At 32.0% G+C, this 21,024-nt stretch overlaps 1 protein-coding gene across 3 annotated transcripts in view; it reads left to right on the forward strand.

The window, feature by feature from the left end:
• The window catches only part of Hgf (hepatocyte growth factor), a 75,708-nt gene that overhangs the window by 31,729 nt on the left and 22,955 nt on the right, over positions 1-21,024 (forward strand). For all 3 annotated transcript variants that reach the window (XM_021735865.3, XM_078040139.1, XM_040291700.2), the window contains 2 exons: positions 10,632-10,806; positions 13,988-14,115. In XM_021735865.3, coding sequence (XP_021591540.1) covers positions 10,632-10,806; positions 13,988-14,115 — 303 coding nt within the window. The remainder of the gene's footprint in view (positions 1-10,631; positions 10,807-13,987; positions 14,116-21,024) is intronic.

Consider the following 21,024-nt stretch of genomic DNA (forward strand, 5'->3'; position numbering starts at 1 on the left):
GTGTGTCCCAAGGTGCATTGCCACAGGCTTTTTAGTTTTCCTTCTTGCTAGATTCCTGAAAAGGGGATATCGACCCAAATTTCAGCAGGCCACAAATATTTCAGCTATATAAAACTTTTAACAGGGTTCTGAGAAGATGAAATTTTAAGATATTGCAAACACAACAAATTTAAACTCCTCTACGGTTCTTGGAATACTGATTTTCTTATGGTTTTCCCCTCTAATTAGTACATATTCCAAATAGCTGTTTGTTGACAACTTTTAAGGGAAAATTAGTATTTGTGGAGAGTAATTATGTTTTTCTGAAGTGAACTATAATAGGTCGCTGGCAGTTGAAGAGCTCCCTTGTGATTGATGTCTCTTAGAAAATTTCATTCATTTAAAAAAATTATTTCAGACACTTCTTGGATTGAAGTTATCTGTATACTGTTTAACATTATTGGGAACCCAAATTGATTATATGACTCAATAGTTAATATGTTAGAAGTTGAAATGGAAACAAAAAATATTAATTTATTAACCGTGACATTGTAAGTTTTTTGCAAATCCAGAATCTTTGTAAATTTCTTAATGTCATCTTAATTGAAGACTCCTGGGTATCTTAACATTTGCTTTTGCCTTCAGTCTTTCAGTCTTTTGGGATAACACAAATCACATGATTCCTGGAAACTCTATAAAGGACAAATGACTTCTTAACATTATTATAGAGATAGTTTTTATCTCTTAGGCCCTTGAAAGGATTTGGGAAGCTCAAGTGTCCCTAAACTCTCTGGGAACAGCTTTATGCTAGGTATGAGACCTAGTAATGCTCCTATGGTCCCCTTAGAGCACACAAATCAGGAAACACCTGTTGACTGCTTCAATTCTTCCCCATCTCCCCTTACCAGCAACTGTCAGGTTGGAAACTTTTGTCATTACCTCTTCTCTGATTTTCTTCAATAATCCTAAAGTAGGTCTTCTCTGCTGTTTAAACTCTCTTTGGCATGATTGGTACCACCATTTATCTTGTTTAAAAACCAAAAGCCTAGAATAATCCTAGATGTAGCTCTTTCACATTCAATCCATCACCAAGAGCTGCCAATTTCTTCTTCTATGTAAGTACCCTGCAAAAATGGCTATTTTAGGTCATCACTGTCTCCTTTATGCAGGAGAATATTAGTTTTCATTGTGAATATTTGAATAGTCTTCTGAGTTGACTTATCTCTATATCTTCTGTTTCCCCTCCCAGCCCTTCTCCACACTGAAAAGAGAGTGATATTTTAAAAATCTGATGCTAGTATTCCTCATCCTTAGCACACACCACACAAACATACATGACTATGAAAGACATTTCAATGATTTCCTTTGATTCCAGGAAAAAGACAAAACTTTGACAGCTTTCCCACATCTCTAATCTACAGATGGCCTCATGTACCACCACCTTTCTCTCTGTGCTCTCTTGCTTTGTGTCTAGCCACAATGGTTTTATTCCAATAATTTATATTTTTCATGATTTCATTATAGTTTCTTTACCCTTGCTATCCCTTCTGCCTTGAAAAATTTTGTCTCTCTTCCTCACCTACTAGACAGCTACTCATTATTTAAATTTTAACTTACCTATCATTTCTACCATTATTGGATTTTATGTTTTAGTTGTCAATGGACCTTTATTTTTATTTATTTATATGCAATGCTAAGAATTGAACCCAGTGCCTCACACATACTAGGCAAGCACTCTATCACTGAGCTACAATCCCAGCCCCATTATTGGAATTTTTAATTCAACTACCTGACTTGGTCAATCCCATTATTTTATATTCATAATAATATAAACCTCTCCCATGTACTGCTCAGAGCCTTGATTTTAAATTTATTTTTATTTTATCTTTTTTAGGTTTTTTTTTTTTTTTTTTTTTTTGCTAACAGATCTCACCACCAAAAATTTTAAGCTGCAACAGAGAACAAGTGTGTTCATTTTTTTCCATTTTTTTTTTTTGGTCTTCTGGTGTGAATCAAATTGCCTCAGGCATCACGGGAGTTCAGTAAATATTGATTGAATGAATGAATACTACTTTCCTAGAAGGTTTTTCATTTTTAAAAATTTCATGGTATTTCTTCTGAAATTCTTGATTTTCTTACAGAAAAATGAAAGGAAGATTTGCTACAAATTTTTCTCCCCTTGCCTTAACTCATCTTAGGTTTTATGCTTTCCTGGGCTAGTTATTTCATTTGCTACTTGTTGTCTTGATGAACTTTTATTTTTAACTACCAAAAATAGACAAGTCTTATTTTACCTCTCTTTGTTTCTTCTCCTTCATTTTCCCTTTTTTTTTAAAAAATGTTCCAGACACTTAGGTATCCAGAGCAATTTTAGAGGTATGCCCTAGGCAGAACTTTTATAGCAAAGGTTTCTATTGGAGGCATTGCTGATTTGTATCAGTCATTGGCTGATTTGTATTCCTCTGAAGTTGAAATATTGAAGCCTAGTTTTAATGTGATTGTATTTTGATATTGGAATGTTAAGAGGAAATTAATGTTAAGTGTAATTTTAAGGATGGGCCCTAGCTTGGTAGGATTTATATGGTCTTATAACTGAAGGAAAAGATATTTCTCTGATTCTTCATCATGTAAGGACAAGGAAAGACAGAAATAGAGCTGCAAACGAGGATCCAGTTGTCTAGCACCTTGATGTTAGACTTCCCCGTCTCCAAAAATGTGAGAAAATAGGTAACTGTTGCCTGAACTACCAAGCCTGTGGTCCTTTGCCATGGCAGCATGAGCACATTCCTCTAGGTTTGTTGCCATTGCTAATAAATAAGAAAATTTCTTTTAGTAAGAATGAATTTCTCATTTAAAGAGAATATTGTTATCTTTCAAAATTCACTGTTTCTCTATATTAGCTAAATAATTAAAACAAACTACTTTCCTTCTTAGAGAAAGGTGATTATTTCATTGAGTTTTATTAATTAATCTAAGGTCAGAATAGAGATTTGTAGAAAATCATATAGCCTCTGAGTCAGGAAGAAATAATACTATCAACACCCTTTCTCAAGGGAAAAATCTTTTACTTGGATGTCTTTTCCAAGTCATCTTCTAAGGAATAAGATTATAGAATTGAAGACCTTTCATGAAAGTCTGTCTCCTGAGCATTTTGTAGCAGAAAAGACTTGGACACAGTCCAGGGAAAAGTTTCAGATATGAATCCTGGCTTCACATGGAAAGCAAACGTGCAAGCAATTTGAGGTTTGTATATCGGAGGTCTTTACTACTTTCCCATGTCAATTTTGAAACAAAAAAGCTCTTTAAATTTACTCATAGCCTGATCCTGCCCTTTGTGGCTCAAAGAGCATAAGAACTGTTGATGGGAGAGTGTCTTATATATTCTTTACTTGCTCTCCAGGGACGATCACAAAGCAAATCCTGTAGTTTTCAGTAGCTGAGAGTAAGAAGCAGTGACTTGGATTGAACACCTCCAAGAGATAAGAGATAGTCAGGTATTTGTTCACTGGACTGTGAAGTAACTTGCTCTTAGCTATAGAAAAATGAATAGCAGCAGCTTATCTCCTTTTGGGAAATCTGAATTTTCTTTTATCAGAGTTGGGATGTGGGGAAGGACTGTAAGAGTAAGGATTTACTTATATCCCTTATAAAACTTATAGAGCCTTGGGTGTGGCTCTTTGTAACATACATGTGCACTTGTTCTCTCAAGCTGCCATTCACAGATGCCATCAGGGCCACATGGCCTCTTTGCGAGGCCTTGGCCAGTCCTTCACAGAGAAAACAGATTAGATTTATTGTTTGTGATCTTTCTACTGATTTCTGTCTCTGCAGGGTAGCACATATCCCAAGAATTAGATAATAGTTAAGGCTCTTTATCTACTTTATATACATATTCAAACTTTAAAAATCCCTTCAAATATGATAGTAATCAAATAATATAACATTCATATCAGCAAAGCAAAATATTCTAAGAGGCAACCATTGTATTTGTTCATTTACTAACAGGACAGTGAAAAATTTCAATAGCAAATGTTGTTTTCCTTAAAATATTTCCAGACAGAAAACTTCATGTCAATCATCAAAGGAAAACATTTCTTCACTCATGGGCCATGGAGGATCATATAAATATCTTCACATCTGCTTCCAAAGCATGGCCACCACTGACACCCCTGGCATAATATTTTATCTGTGAGGAACTCTCAGAAGAGTTCCTGATATTTTCAGTGTGAACTTGATAGAAATACTTGGAAAAATATTTGTGAATATGGGGATGCTGCATTTGAAAACACGTTGCTTCATCTCAACTTGATTAACTTCATCTGATGTTTGGAGAAGTTTCTGTACTTCTTTAACACTTAGTTTGGCCACTAGAGACTCTTTAAAACCCTCCCTTGTTCATGTCTCATGTTAAAAGATTAAGTGCAAAGGAATGCCTTACCCAATATTTAACAGCCCTCACCAAATCAATTATCCTGAAATATTTGTTTTGCTTTTGCACCACTTTTTGATATTTATACAGTAGGATAGCAGAAGGAATCTATTTTACTGCAGTTAAGGAATAATTCATTTTATTTGGATAGTAAGTATGTGAGCAGCAAAGATCAAACATTTATATCATGGTTAAATGGTCTATGGAGAAATCATTCACCATGGTCCTCATTAGATAGTATTTATTAAATAGCTTCATGAAGTCTCATCATAACTTTTATTTATCAAAGATTTAGTAAACTATATAAACTAATATTGTACTTGTAATTATACTAATATATCTTTATTCACCTACATTATTTATCCTACACATTGTCACTAGACTTATGGAATTTTAACTTAGTGAGGCCCTAAGCAACTTAGTGAGACCCTATCTCAAAATAAAAATAAAAATAAAAAAGGGCTGGGCATGTTTCTCAGTGGTTTGGCGCCCCTAGGTTTAATCCCCAGTATAAATAATAATAATAATACATGTGTGTGTATAATACATATATATTACATGTGCATATAAAGGTATTAAATACTTTTAAAATAAGATGAAAAATAATACTGTTGTTAGACTTTATTACATCTTGATGAAGTTTTCTTACATCTTGATGAAAGTTAATGGAAATTTATTTTATTTGGTATAATATTGTCTCGCAATTCATATGCAGTAATCCTTTGTATTGTGTAATATTGGAAATTCCAAAAAAAATTTATTTTCTACTTCCAAATTAGAATATGTCAAATAATTAGAATTCTTTCATCTGAATAGAAAATGCATCTTTGTATTTAACCTTGTTTACATACTCTGTTCTTTTTAGGGAATATGTGGTGAGTCTTTATGTTAAAGGCTTTAAAATATGTTAATGAAAGCTTAGAAAAAAAGTCAGCATAATGTCTCAAGTGATGAAGATTTTTTATAGTTAGTCTTTATAAAATTGAAAATTTCTAATTAAATTTGGTTGAAAACTTCTGCAGTTGAGATTCAGAATTAACACCAACAGCACAGGTCTCTGAACTTGACATTGAAATTTTAGTGGCTATATTAGACATAAAATATTTCTCATTTTTTTAAACAAATGAGGTCTTTTCTTTGAGATAGAACTTCTCAGTGTAGATCTATCTTATCAAAGACACTTCTAAAATTAAAAAATACCTTATAATAAGGAAAATATGTATATTCTGTTTGTCTTTAAATTTTATGACCTCTTCATACTTTTCTGTTGCTCATGTGGTTGCTTAAGTTACTCACTGCATAGGCCAGGTCTTGATTTCCTAATGAATTATGATAATTTATTTATTGTAATAATCTCCCTTTTATGAAGTGTATTTAAATTTGTTTTTGAACTTAAGGCTCTATATATTGCTTTAAAAAGTTATCTATGAAAAAATTGCTTTGAAATTCTGGTCACTCTTGTCAGATAGTGACCAGAATTTCAAAGCAATTTTTATCTTGTCAGATAAGAAATTCCAGAAATGATATTTGATATTTAACCTGATATTAACACTGTAGGTAGACTGTTTGCTCCTTTCCCCCACTCCTTCACATAGTATAGTAGAAGAAATAGCCCTCTAAACATGTTTCCCTGTATAGAACTTCATCACATAATGACCAAATCTCCAATCATGTCTGAATATTTTATTCCTTTTTTTGATTTATTGTCTTGATTGCTATCCAGAAAGTCATATCAAGGTCCAAGGAACAAAGTATGTTATTTTCTGATAGGCTTGGTCTCGAATTAGGTTTTCAGAGGTGTGAGTGTCCATATATAGCCAATGGCAGCCTTGACTGACATCTGGGCTCACTGAGTTTGGTTCTGTGGATTCTAGGTACACACACTAGGTTAATACTTAAGAAGAAGGGTTCAGTAATGAATACACAAAACATACCATATACAATTAAATATGGAAATAAGAGAATTGGGTTGTTTGAGGCATGCAATGAAGTCTGTGCAAAGATTCATGGGAGTCCTTAATATTAGCTGTCCATAGCTATGAACTTCCTTCCCTTGTCAGGACATTTAAATCTTGACAGAGGTAATAAGTTTTTTTGGTCAAGAGTTTGTGCCCAAGAGGTATGTGTCTTAGTCTGTTTTCTGTTGCTATAACAGAATATCATAGTCTGGGAAGTTTATGGAAAATATGGGGTTTATTTTGGCTCATGGTTTTAGAGGCTGAAAATCCAAGATTGAGAGCCAGCATCTAGCAAACCTTCACACTACAGCAAAACGCAACAGAAGAGCTCAAAAGCAACTGGGCACAGGGACAGGAGACAAAACATAAGGGAAGCCATACTTTTAAACCACCCATTCTTAAGAGAATGAGCCCACCCCTGCCAAAAAGGCATTGATTCCTCTTACTGAACTAATCACTTCTTAAACCCCTACCCACCAGTACCAGAATGATGGCAATCAATTAGACAGAGGGGAGTGAAGGGAGGAAAGGGGTGATGAAGGTAGGAAGTATAATAGAATGAATAAGACATTATTACCTTATGTGCATATATGATTTCACAACTGATATAATCCTCTATCATGTACAACCAGAAAAATGAGAAGTTATACTCCATTTATGTAGGATGTATCAAACTGCATTCTATTGTCATGTATAACTAATTAGAACAAATAAAAAATTTCATCATGAATTTCAAAGGAAATAAACCATATTTGAACTAAAGCATCAGGGGGAATCAAAACTTTTCTTTTAATATCCAGTGAATGATTTTATTCTCTCTTCTTTTCTGTCATAGTTTTATAACTAGAGGTGAAATACATATTGGCAATCTTGACCCGTTTTAGAGTTGTCACTATTCAAAAACTTCCCCCATATATTCAGACTCTTCAAATCATTAATCACTCAAATCATCAGAAATATCATAATTGAATAACATTTATTTTGATGAGATACAATTCCTCAGGATCTAAGAAATCCATCTGATTTTGTATTTTATCAAAGACTTTGAGGTGATAATTAAACCCATGAATTACCTGGCTGGGTAACTAGTACTAACTTTTTCTATGCAAGTAATCTTTCCTACTCTGACAATTTGGTCTTCCTGAGTCAATAACTACAATACCATTATATTTCCATTTTCTGGATTATCACCTCTCAATTAGCCTTGTATAGCTCAATTTCTGGATATTTTTCTCTCTACTTGAATTTATTTTTAACTTAGAATGTTTCTTAACCTTATTTCTATCCTCTGAAGTAAAAAAAAATTAAACATTTTAAAATGAGTTGAAATAAAGTCATTTAGAAGGAATTAGTGGAAAATTATGTACACAGTGGTTGGGTAGTTATTAATGTAATCTTCTCCCATGTTTTTTACTCACAAAATTTCACAGAATAACCTTAAACTAAGGTTTTACTTAGTTTGCTTAAGCATAGTTCATGAAACTTAATGAAAGATTCAGCCACATAATGTAGTAATTATTTGTATGACAGAAATAAATTTAAATGAAATTTAAGTGTCATTTAAATAAATTTGTACTGTTAAATATAGAAAACTTTCTAATCTCTGAAGGCATGTCTAATTCTGGTTTCTTCTTAGTAAAGGAGGTGCATCTCATTCTTCTATAGAATGAATGAAGGAAATTTATTTTAAATCTTAAACTGTTTTAGATGGATTAAAAACTTGAATTCTATCTAGAAACATCTTTTATGTTCATTTAGATTATAAAGTAGCTAGGAAGTTTATATTGACTTTGCTCTATGAAATCATATTCTCTTTGAGAAAATAGATGTATTTTAGTTGCTGTAGAATAGTGTGAGTTACATTTTCATTGAGTGAATGTGAAACACAGAAAGAAAGAATTCAAACAGGCATGATGGCACATGTCCATAATCCCTGTGACTCTGGAGGCTGAGGCCGGAAGATTACAAGATCAGTGGCAGCCTCAGCAACTTAGTGAGGCCCTAAGCAACTTAGCAAGACCCTGTCTTAATAACAATAAAAATAAAAAAGGGTGAAAGAGCTAGGGATGTGTTTTAGTGGTACAGTGCCTGTGGATTCAATTCCCAATCAAGAGAGAGAGAGAGAGAGAGAGAGAGAGAGAGAGAGAGAGAGAGACCAATTTAAATTTGAGCAATATACAGATTTAATGGAGTACTCATCAAAATACCAATGAAAGTCTTCACAGAACTAGGAAAAAAGTCTTAAAATTAATTTGAAAGAGTAAGTAACCCAAAATAACCAAAGTAATTATAAACCAGAAAAGCAATGCTAGAGATATCACAATACCTGACTTCAAATTATACTACAGAGCTGTAGTACAAAAATATCATGCTGGCATGAAACAGATACATAGACAAATGGTGCAGAATAGAAAACACAAAGACAAACCCACACATAGTCATCGGATCCTTGACAAAGGTGCCAAAAACAGACATTGGAGAAAAGAAAATCTTTTTAAACAAAATATACTGGGAAAACTGGTTATGTATATATAGAAGGATGAGGCTAATTCCTTATCTCTCACCTCACACAGAAAAACTCAAAATGGATCAAAGATCTAAGAATTAAGCCAGGAACTATGCAGCTCCTTGAAGAAAACATAGGGTCAGCACTCCAGCATATAGATACAGGCAACAACTTTCTTAACAGGATATCTAAAACATCAGGAAATAATGTCAGGACTTGATAAATGGGATGGCACCAAATTAAAAAGGTTCTGGACAGCAAAGGAAACAATTAAGAATGTGAACAGAGAAACTAGAGAATGATAGAAAATCTTTGCTAGCTACTCTCCTGACAGAGGATTAATATCCAGAATATATAAAGAACTTTTAAACTTAACACCAAAACAATAACAATAAAAATAGAAGAAATAAAAATGACCAAAAAATACATGAAAAATTGTTCAATCTTGTTAGTAATTAGGGAAATTTAAATCAAAACTGCTTGAAGATTTCACATCACTCCAGTTAGAATGGCAACTATCAAGAATACCAACAATAACAAATACTGGAGCAGATGTGTAGAAAAAGGAACATTTTTCTACTCTCAGTGGAATCGTAAATTAGTACAACCACTATAGAAATCAGTATAAGGTTCCTCAAAAGACTAGGCATGGAACTATTAGCTATACCATGCCTCGGTATTATCCTAAAGAATTAAAGTCAGCATACTGAAGCAGTATATGCATACCCATTTTGACACAGCATAATTTACAATAGCTGGACTATGAACCAGCCTAGGTGTCTGTCATTGAATGACTGGATAAAGAAAATATTATATACATACACAATGGGGTTTTATTCACCATAAAGAAGAATGAAATTATTTCTATCATCTGCAGGAAAATGAATGGAACTTGAGAACATTATGTTTACCTTTTTAGCTAAACTCAGAAAATGAAGGATTATATATTTTCTCTCATATAGACACTTGAGAAAAAAAGGAAAAGAAACTTGGTGGTGGCAGGTGGGTAGGCTATCATGAAAATTGAAGGGAGATCATTAGAGTGAATGAAAGAGGTCAGAGAGAGGGAGGAGGGAAGGGAAATGATATATACTGGGAAATGATAGTATTCAATTTAAATTGTTATATAGAATGCATGTATAAATATGAAAGAAATCCCACCATATGTGCAGTTATAATGCATGAATAAAAAATAGAAAAAAATCAAGAACAGCACCAAAAAATTTATTTTCTGATTTTTTTTAAAATTAAGGAGCGTTACATAATCTTCACGAAGAATGGTAATCATTGCAACTAGACTAGGGAAAAAAGCAGGAAATAGGTCTTCCCAGGAACAACTGATTTGTTTTTTTAAGACCAACAAGTTGATTTAAGAGAAAAATTTTATATATTCACTTCAAAGATATTCATAATATAAGAGAAAACACATGGCTAACTGCATTACTGACTTTGTATGTATTTAAGCAACTGGATTTTAGGGATAACACAGTCACTTCAGAAATACCACAATATTGAGTATGTATAAGTTATAGTGGTTTGTAAAATGTTTTAAAGAAATATTCAATAATAAACTAATTAAGGGTTGCAATGAGAGGAAAATTGGAATGGAGATAGTAATAAGTTTAAGTTAAATTTCTATTCCAGTTATTATAAAAACATAAGTGAACAAAAAATTCTAGTAATGCAAATGCAAATGAACTTTGAGAGGTGGATGACATCTTGAAATATTTTATAAATTTATATTTCTTACTACCAATAGCTCACAGTACTATGAATGACACTGATGTCCCTATGGAAACAACTGAATGCATTCAAGGTCAAGGAGAAGGTTATAGGGGAACCATCAATACCATTTGGAATGGAATTCCATGTCAGCGTTGGGATTCTCAGTATCCTCACCAGCATGACATAACTCCTGAAAATTTCAAGTGCAAGTAAGTAAATTAGACAAATATTATGAATTTTAGCAGACTCTGAGGGGAAATAAGGCAGAATAATTACTTTTTACTCATTTCTGGGCCAGCAAACCTCTAACGGTATTGTGCCCAAGTATAATCAGTAGGAAAATAGAAGATTAGCCTGATATTCAGAGTTTTTAATTTCTTTAGTCTGAAACTTGACCTCACATAATCATTTAAAAAAGCCTACTAGATAATACTGATTCAGAATGTTGAAGGACTATGTTTACACACACATCTCTAGGTTTTTTTTCAAATCTCAGTTTTGCTCTTGAAGTTCTATTTAATAAATCAATTAGCGGTCATGATAACCATGCATGTTTCAAACTAGTGCCTTCTTAAATTTTTATATCAGCTCAAGGGATGGGCATTACATATGTTTTTCTCTTACAAGAGAGGCACACCTTGATTTAGGTCAGCACTTCAAATGTTAAAGTTTATAGCATAAAGATCTATGGAAAGTATTTTTAATAGCTTAAATGAAGGTTATCAGTTGTTTCTGGACTTGTGAAAAGTGAAGTGAAACAAAGAGTTAAGACGAATTAAGCAAAGAAACTGGCCTAGGACATCAGTTATGTAGTTGATAAGTGCATTCTCTACGGTGCTTTTGGTTTCACCACTCAGTTTTTGTTGGAAAGACACAGCCACATGCCATCTGTTTTTAAATTGTCCACCTTGTTATGAGGAATGTAAAATGATTGCTTTTGGAATTTATATCACACATGTAACTCATGATGGCTTTGCTGAAAGAGCACCTATAAATAACATATATTAACTTTATGTAATTGACTTTTAATAAGATAGCCAAACATTGCAGGATGAAGAACTTTGAGAATTAATGGTTCATCCACTGGAGATAAAAATATTTATGTATGTGTATGTGTTTTTTTTTTGTGTGTGTGTGTGTGTGTATGTATGTGTTAACTTATTCATCAATTTGTTCAGATAGTAAATATCCATGTGTTGCAATTTTTTGAATTATTTTATAATAACAAAATTTATAGTTGTCATTCTGATTTTATTTCCCTCATTTCCTTCAGAGCAATTCATCTTTTATTTCTGACCCATGTGTTTTACCACTCAGAAATAAATATCAAGGTAAAGAAAGCAAAGGAAATGATAAAAGATTAGCTAAAAGGCACAAAAGGCGGCAGTGTTGGAGCCATTCACACTAGTTAAAATTTAATCACTGGCAATACCCAAAGAAGAAGTTGTATATGTACAAGTACCCAATGAATTTTATCTTAAGAAAAAAAGAATGATTCTAGGAACTGAATTCATAGACGTCCCAATTAAAAACTAATTCTCAAAAGTATAACTGTTATGTCTTACTGTAATTTAAATCATTCTTTATTAATTCAGGCATTTGGCTAGAATAACTAAACATAAACATCAAAAAACAAAGTATGAGATGTGTTATTCTACTGTAAGAATGAAACTCAACATTTTGCTCAGAATAATTTTACTATCTGTGACCTAGCATAATGGGGAATGCTGATCAGGTGTCTCCATTTCTATTAAACACTGTCTGTCCTAATACTGAAATTCCATACGAATGACAATTTTGAAGAACTATAACTACATTTATAACCATAGCTAAATAATACTGCCTGTAATGAATCTCGTAGATTTGAATTCGCTTTATTTATTGTAAATAATTCTTTCTTCAAGTGAAATTAAAAGTCTTGGGGAAAATATTGGGACAAACCTTTACTTTCATTTTTCCCTAATCTAGGCTAATAAAGTACTTCCAAATATAGACTCTATAAGTGGTCCCAAATTAAGAATTTTGATGACTGTTAATATTAACTTAATCATCTTGCCTTAAATTAAAAATATAAAATAATTTAGCTGAGTAATTCTTTATATAATATTGCAAATTGGAACAAATTCTATGTAAATTTTAATGTGTATATTTCATAAGAACATAATTTTTAAAAATATAAGTACACAATGGTTTGAAGAAAATAAAGGGTTTCTTGATCTTAGTTAATAATTTCTTAAAAAGTCTAAAGATTTGAATATGGGTTATCATGTAAACATTTCCTATATAATAGCTTTAACTATTGTCAAACATTATTTTCAACCCTTTAACAACATAGTTTTTGTCAAGACCTACTTTGACAAGATAGAATATTATTTATTGATTTTATAAGCAAATGGAAGTTCCTTCCCTAGAACCTTTTTAGTTTCTGTTGGTAAATTTGAGTATTAATTAAACTGTAGTACTTTGAATTGGACCTACGAAATATAAATACTAATAGCTTTAATATTGATTTAGTTAAAATAATTTTCTAGGAACTGATAAAAGAAAATATATTATTGTTTTAAAATAGTATATTTCAGGAAAACAAATAATAAATTCTACATTTTGTTTAATGTAAACTTTATATTAAGAGAGAAAGCCACTAAAATCCTTTTTAGTATTGAGAATATTAGCATGAATTTTTTTTAAAAGGATCTCTAAATACTGATACAAGTTGCACATGTACTATACTGATTACTTGCTGTATTGTTAGTTTTCTGAACTATAACTAGAGCTTAACTTTCTCAAAATGTTTATAAATATTTTGGTAATCTCTAAATCAAGAAAGAACTATTTTGTAATTAAACTATCTATTCAGCAAATTAAAAATATCAAGAAAATACAGAATTAAAGGAAACAGTTATCAGATTTTTTTGTGTCAAATGTTATAGTTTGCACTTCCATTTTAAAGAAGAGTAGTTAATAACTATTAATAACTTTTCTTCAGTAGAGAGAGATACATTTTGTTTCTATATTACATATGCTCCATGGAAATGTAATAAACAAGAGACCAGTGTTTTGAAATGGTACCACTAAAGAGTCCAAACCCTGAGGATGAGTAACAGGAATATAGAGGGGCTGCTCTTCTCTTTCTTGAAGAAGTAATGTTTTTTGTGGAACTCCAGGCATGTAGGGGAAAGAACAACTGACATCTGACAGCACTTATTTCAGTAATTCAGGCATTGTCAGTTGTGTATGCTGAATTCAAAATGCCACGATTATCCCAAGTCCATAAACTTAGAATTCTATTTGTAAACATGCATACGTTCTGGGCCTCTAGAAATGTAATAGCATTAAGGTTATTGATGCGAGAACTCAGACAATTTATATTACCATGCTTATTCTTAATAGGGACCTACGAGAAAATTATTGCCGAAATCCAGATGGGGCTGAGTCACCCTGGTGTTTTACCACTGATCCAAACATCCGAGTTGGCTACTGCTCTCAAATTCCAAAATGTGACGTGTCAAGTGGACAAGGTAATAACTGACAATTTGCAGTGTGGGCATGATTAAATTCAGAGGACATGCCTAAGGGAGAGTACATTTTATAGCAGAAGATCCTGTTCTTTTTGCATTGTTCTTGCTGGTTAGCCAAGAGGATCACCAAGTCTGAAGTTGGATTTATTTTATATATTCATTGACTCATCCTTTATTTGCTTATTTATTTACTTATTTATGTGAGAGCTGGGCACAATACTAGACCCTGGAGATGTAGCAGTAAATAAACTAAATTATCTGACCCCAAAGAACTACTTCCCAACAGATGGAAAACATGTGCCCTCCTCCCCCCAAAAAAGGTGTGGGATTGCTTTCCTAAGTGTCAGGTAAGTGATAGAAGGATCTTCAACCTAGAGTTAGACAAGGGAGGTGATTTTTATATTTTAATGGTCAGGAAGATGTCAGTTATTAAGATGACCTTTAAGAAGGGCAGAAGGAAGTGAGGAATCAGCATATGTCTGTGTAAATATACATAGAGACCACTCTAGGAAAGGAAACCATAATTGCAAATGGTATGAGATGAGGGAGTGCTTGAAAAGTTAAAGGAAATACAATAAGCACATGACTATGGCTGGCACAGAATGAGAAAGACAGAGAGCAGGGAGAAATGAAGTTGTAAAGGCTGTTGCGTTAAAATTCCATTGGTCTTGTAGAACTTGGAAGGATTTGCGTTTTTATTCCAAAAGGAAGGGGACTGTGTTGGAGTGCTCTGAAAGGTCATGCGATCCGACTTAAGTTTTATCTGGATCATTCTGTCTATTATAAAATAGCCAGAATCCTTGACAAGGTTTAAAACAAGAGAACAAAAGAATTAGGTGTTTCGATAGATGAAAGTGACTTGGTCCTGAGTGTTAGCAGTAGAGATGATGTGTAGTAGTGGGATTTGGGATAAATGACCATTGTAATTGAAAACATAGGTGCTCTGAAGAAAACTGTTTCAGGGAACAATTGAAAAGTCATTTTGAAATTGGTTTAAAAAGAAATAATCTGTTAATGATTACTAATGCTGAACACTTGAAATCTGTTGGTATATAAGTTGAATTTAAAAATGATGCTTATGGTCTTGGTCAGGTCCTAAATCATCCTAAAAGAACCTGAGCGTAACATATACTCCATTTCATGCATACATCTTCTATCCTTTAAGTTATCCTCCAATACCATTGTTCTTGACCAATTCTGAAAATAGAGTTGTAGAGACAAGAGGGGATAAGTCCCTTTTCAGTCAATTTCACTATTCTTTGGCAGTCTTTAAAGGTCATTTGGAAATAATGTGGAAACCAGTAATTAAAGAACATTTGGTACCAGCTGAGCCTCCTTGTCTCTTTCACATGAGCAATTATCAATAATTAGTGAGTGACTGAAAAAAATTATAATATTTTTATAAGCTTCTGGTGTGTATTAAAATGTTTTTATATACATATATGTCACTTACAAATGGATCAGGCAATAGAATATAGTAATTCTGTATTTTGGATGTTGGGCAGATGTTTTTGTTTATCTAGTAAATCTATTCAATAACAGATTAAAATTAGTTTTATGAAATTCAAATAATTTTCCCAGATTTCACACTGGCACAGCTGGTATTGAATCTCACTCTCCTTATAATGTCTTCTTCTTATTATTCCCTTCTTATTATTCCCTTTCATTCATTTTTTTAACAGTATACCTGATCAACACAAATGTGCTAGACTCTATAGGGTACACTCTGTAAAGAACATACACACCTGTGATTTAGGAAACTGTTAGACATTCAGCTGTGAAATTTTAACTGATTGTGATACCATTGTATGGTACACTATCAAGCTAACATTAGCATTACTATCCATCTATGCATCATATATATTTTCTTCTCTCTGTATACAGGAATTGATCCAGCATATACATATATAAAATGATATTGCTCTTATACCTCTCTGAGGAACAGGAAATATAAATTTCACATAGAGTTTAATGAGTTGGAAACCTATTTTCAAATTTTACAACATATGGATTAGAATGTATACAAATTGCCTTTCCAATTGGATATTAGATAACTATTAAAAGAGAACAAAAAATTGAAATTGTAGAATTTTTAAAATATTGATAAAACTATACTTGTTGCATGTTAGATTATATAATACACACTTAAATAAGTAAAAGAAAAATTGTAGGGGCTGGGTTTGTGGCTCAGTGGTAGAGTGCTTGTCTAGCATATGTGAGGCACTGGATTCTAACCTCAGGACCATATAAAAATAAACAAATAAAATAAAGGCATTGTGTCTATCTATAACTCAAAAAATATTTCAAAAGAAAAATCATAGCTTTAAGTATTGTTATCAATATCATATAATAATGAAATTAAGTGAATTTCTAACTAAAAGAGCTGAGGCAAAAGTAAACTAAGAGAAACAAGAAATAGCAATTGAAAAAGGAAATATCACCATAGACACTACTGAAATACAGATAATAATCAGTAATTATTTTGAAAATCTATACTCCAACAAAATAGAGAATCATGATGACATCAATAAATTTCTAGATATATTTGACCTACCCAAACTGAACCAAGAAGACAAATAAAATTTAAACAGAACAGTTTCAAGCAGTGAAATTGAAGATGCCATCAAAAGTCTACCAAAAAAAGAGAGGCCCAGGACCAGATGGAGTCTCAGCCAAGTTCCACCAGACCTTCAAAGAAGAACTTACACCAAAACTCCTCAAATTATTCCATGAAATAGAAAACCAGGGAACTCTTCTAAACTTGTTCTATGAAGCTATCAACCTCATACCAAACCAGAGAAAGAAACATCAAGGAACTAAAAATTAAAGCCAAGATGCCTCATGAACATAGATGCAAAAATTCTTAATAAACTCCTGGCAAATCACATACAAAAGCATATTTGAAAGATAGTGCACCATGATCAATGTGGGGTTCATCCCAGGGATACAAGGTGGATCAACATAATATAATAATCAACAGATTTAAAGATCAGAACCACATGATTAACTCAATAGATGCAGAAAAAGCATTTGACAAAATTCATCATCTATTCATTCTCAAAATACTAGAAAAAAAAAGATGGCATAGTATTAGCACTAAAGCAGACATGCAGATCAAAGTTACAGAATAGAAGACAAAGAGAAGAACCCATATAAATATAGTTATCTCATACTAGACAAAGGAACCAAAAACATACATTGGAGAAAAGAAATGCTATGAAAACTGGAAATCCATATGTAATAGATTGAAATTGAAACCCTATATCTAACCCTGAACAAAACTCAACTCAAAGTGGATCAATGACTTTGGCTTTAGAAGAGAGACTCTGTGCATACTAGAAGAAAAATTCTCTATCATATTGGCTCAGGAACAGACTTCCTCGACAAGAATCCTAAAGCACAAGAAGTAAAATCAAGAATCAATAAATGGGATGGCATTGAACTAAAAAACTTCTTCACAGCAAAGGAAACAATCAAGAACATGAACAAAGAGTCTACATAATGGGAGAAAATCTTTACCACCTGTATCTCAGAGCATTATTCTCTAGGATATACAAAGAACTCTAAAATCTTAACACAAAAAACTGAACAACTCAATTAATAAATTGGCAAAGGCACTGAACATGAATCGTACAGAAAAAAAAATGGTCAAAAATACATGAAAAAATGTTCAAGATCTCTAGCAATTAGAGAAATGTAAATTAAAATTACACTCAGATTTCATCTCACTGCAGTCAGAATGTTAATTATCAAGAATACAAGTAACAATAAATGCTGGGGAGGATGTGAGGGAAAACGTTCACTCATACATTGCAGGTGGAACCACTCTGGAAAGCAATATGGAGATTCCATAGAAAACTTAGAATGGAACCACCATTTTACCCAGTTATCCCACTCCTTGGCTTATATACAAAGGACTTAAAATCAGCATACTATAGTGATGCAGTCACATCAATATTTATAGAAGCTCAATTCACAATAGCCAAGCTTTGGAACAAACCTAGGTGCCCTTCAACAGATGAATGGATAAAGAAAATATGGTATATATACAGAATAGAATATTACTCAGCTATGAAGAAGAATGAAATTATGGCATTTGCTGGTAAGTGGATGGAGCTGGAGAATATCATGCTAAATGAAATAAGACAATCCCAAATAAACAAAGGTTGAAAGTTCTCTCTGATATGTGGATGCTAACCCATAAAAAGGGAAGGTAGGTAGGGAAAGTATAGATGTTCATTGGATTAGACAAATGGAATTAAGGGAAGGGAGGGAGGATGGGAATAGGAAAAACAGTAGAATGAATATCAGACATAACTTTACTATGCTCATATAAGAATACAGAACCAGTGTAACTCCACATCATGTTCAACCACAAGAACGTGATCAAAATTGTAATGGGTTGCACTCCATGTATGTATAATATGTCAAAATATACCCTACTTTCATGTATATCTAAGGAAAAACATAAAATAAGGGATTAACAAAGGTGAGAAAAGACAAAGGATAGAACAAATAAATAATTTAAAAGGATGATTTTTTTAAAAAAATTTTAATAAAATAGACAACCAATAGCTAAGTGACTCAAGAAAGAGAAAGCCATGTGTCAGGCTGCATGCCTGTAATGCCAGCAGTTTGGTAGGCTGAGGCCAGTTCAAAGCCAGCCTCAACAACTTAGCAAGGCCCAAAGCAATTCAGTGAGACCATGTCCCAAAATAAAGTAAAATAAAATAAAATAGGGCTGGGAGTTTAGCTCTCAGCCTTTGGATTCAATCCCTGGAACCAAAAGAGGGGGGGGGGTAGGAGGGAGGGAGGGAGAGAAAAAAGGGAGAAGAAAGAGAGAGAAAAAAACCAAACTATATAAAATAATAATCATTTAAGGATAAATAACAGCAAATAAGAAAATTAGAAAGCATAAAGTCTACTTTATACTACTTGATGCAAAATCTTTTTTAAAATGGGTTCTTTTCTAGGAAAAATCAAATGATTTAACCCTGGTACAGAAAAAAAGCATATGTAAATTCATACCTTTAGAAAAAATAAATTTTAAAAAGAGCTATTGTGTCAGAAATACACCATGACCAGAAATACTCAGATGATCTCAATGCTATACATGCCTCTGAATCATACAAAATGTAATAAAACTTCCAAATTATTTTTATGGTGCAGTGTAATTTTGATATCTAAACATGATAAAGATAACATGGAATAAAAACAATTATAAACCTATCTTATTTGCAGATTTTAATCTAAAAATTTTAAGTCAAATTTGAATGAGTAGTCCAGTAAAGGAATTAGGAAAATAATACATAATGATTGAATGGAATTCAAGAAAACAAAAGTGGTTCCATATTAGAAATGATTAATTCATCTTAGATGAAGAAAAACAATCATATCATACATGTCAATATTTTCTAAAATTCCAATGATAAAGTTATCCTATTTCTCATACAAGTATACAATTAAGTCAGAATTTTTGGGTTTTATAAGATGTACATATGTGTGTATATGTGTATGTATGTACAAACATATATGTATAACCATGAATGTATTTATTTATACCTAGAGACTTCCTTAAAATACATATTCATGTTTTATTATACACATATACAGATATACACACCACATATATACTTCCATATCATATATTATACATATATATATATCAGTCATAATGTCATCACTTAATAAGGAATTAGCTTTCCTACCAATATTAAAAAGAAAAGAAGTATTTCTAATATCTATTATTATTTAACATTGCAAATATAATTTGACATTGTTTCTCTCTTTAACATTGCATTGCAGATGTTATTCTGAGCAATTAGACAAGAAACATTGATTAGAAAGGACAAAGTAAAATATCTCTGTGAATTATGTTATACTGCTATAACTGGTAAATGGAATTCAAACAGTAAAAAATTCACTAAGGTAAAAAGATATATTGTTAACATGTAAATATCACTAGCACTTATATATGAGCTTGGAGATTTAAGGAGAAAACTATGCTAGGAACAAAAATAATGAAAATTTAATAATAAGTTTAGAAAAAAATATACAAAATATATGTGATAAAAATTTTAAGTCATTTCTGAAAAAAGCCATTAAAAGGTTCAACATGTGGAAAAATAAACCTTGTTCTTGATATAAGTTCAACATCTTAAATATATAATTCCTACCTCAACTGAAGTATACATTTAATGTAATACGAGTAATTTTTCTGATAATTAAATTAATTTATTCTAGCTTTCTCAACAAACTATTATGTAAGTATAATAAGGAATACTTTGAAAATGAAGATGAATCAGAGAGAATTAACCCTAACATTGAAATAAAATAATACATGGAATAGTGTTATTTTTAAAAATAGAAAAACGTTTTCAGAAGAACTTGATTTTTTTGTTGTTGTTAAGAATATAGACACTTCCATCAATGTTTTATAGGATACAAATTACTCAATGGAAAAAAAAAAAGAAAAAGAAAACCTCTTGTGACATGGTAAGAGACAAGGAGTTAGTTCAGTGGCTTCCACTGGCTAAATTAACATTTCAAAAATCAAAAACTGATAACAGGAATGGGTTATTTATAACATTGAATAAAAAGAGAATCCACAAGTCCACATTTATATTACTACTTCCATTAAAATAGTTAAAGTTATATTACTAATCTCTAAAGGAAAGGGGAAGAGAGAATCTTATTTTCAAAAGAATGACAATGTAATAAATGTAAAGAAACAGAAGTAGAAAAAGATCATTTTTACAAAGAGCAAAGTAGCAACTGATTCACAAAAAAATGTGTTCAAATATGCCTTGGCCTTTTTGTGACTATCTGTTTGGTAATAGGATATCATTCAGTTGCAAAAGCCCCAACAGAGTTTTTGTTGTTTTTAATATGAAGAGAAAGATTTTCTTT

This window comes from Ictidomys tridecemlineatus, chromosome 2 (genome assembly GCF_052094955.1).
Source record: "Ictidomys tridecemlineatus isolate mIctTri1 chromosome 2, mIctTri1.hap1, whole genome shotgun sequence".
Lineage (NCBI taxonomy): Eukaryota > Metazoa > Chordata > Mammalia > Rodentia > Sciuridae > Ictidomys > Ictidomys tridecemlineatus.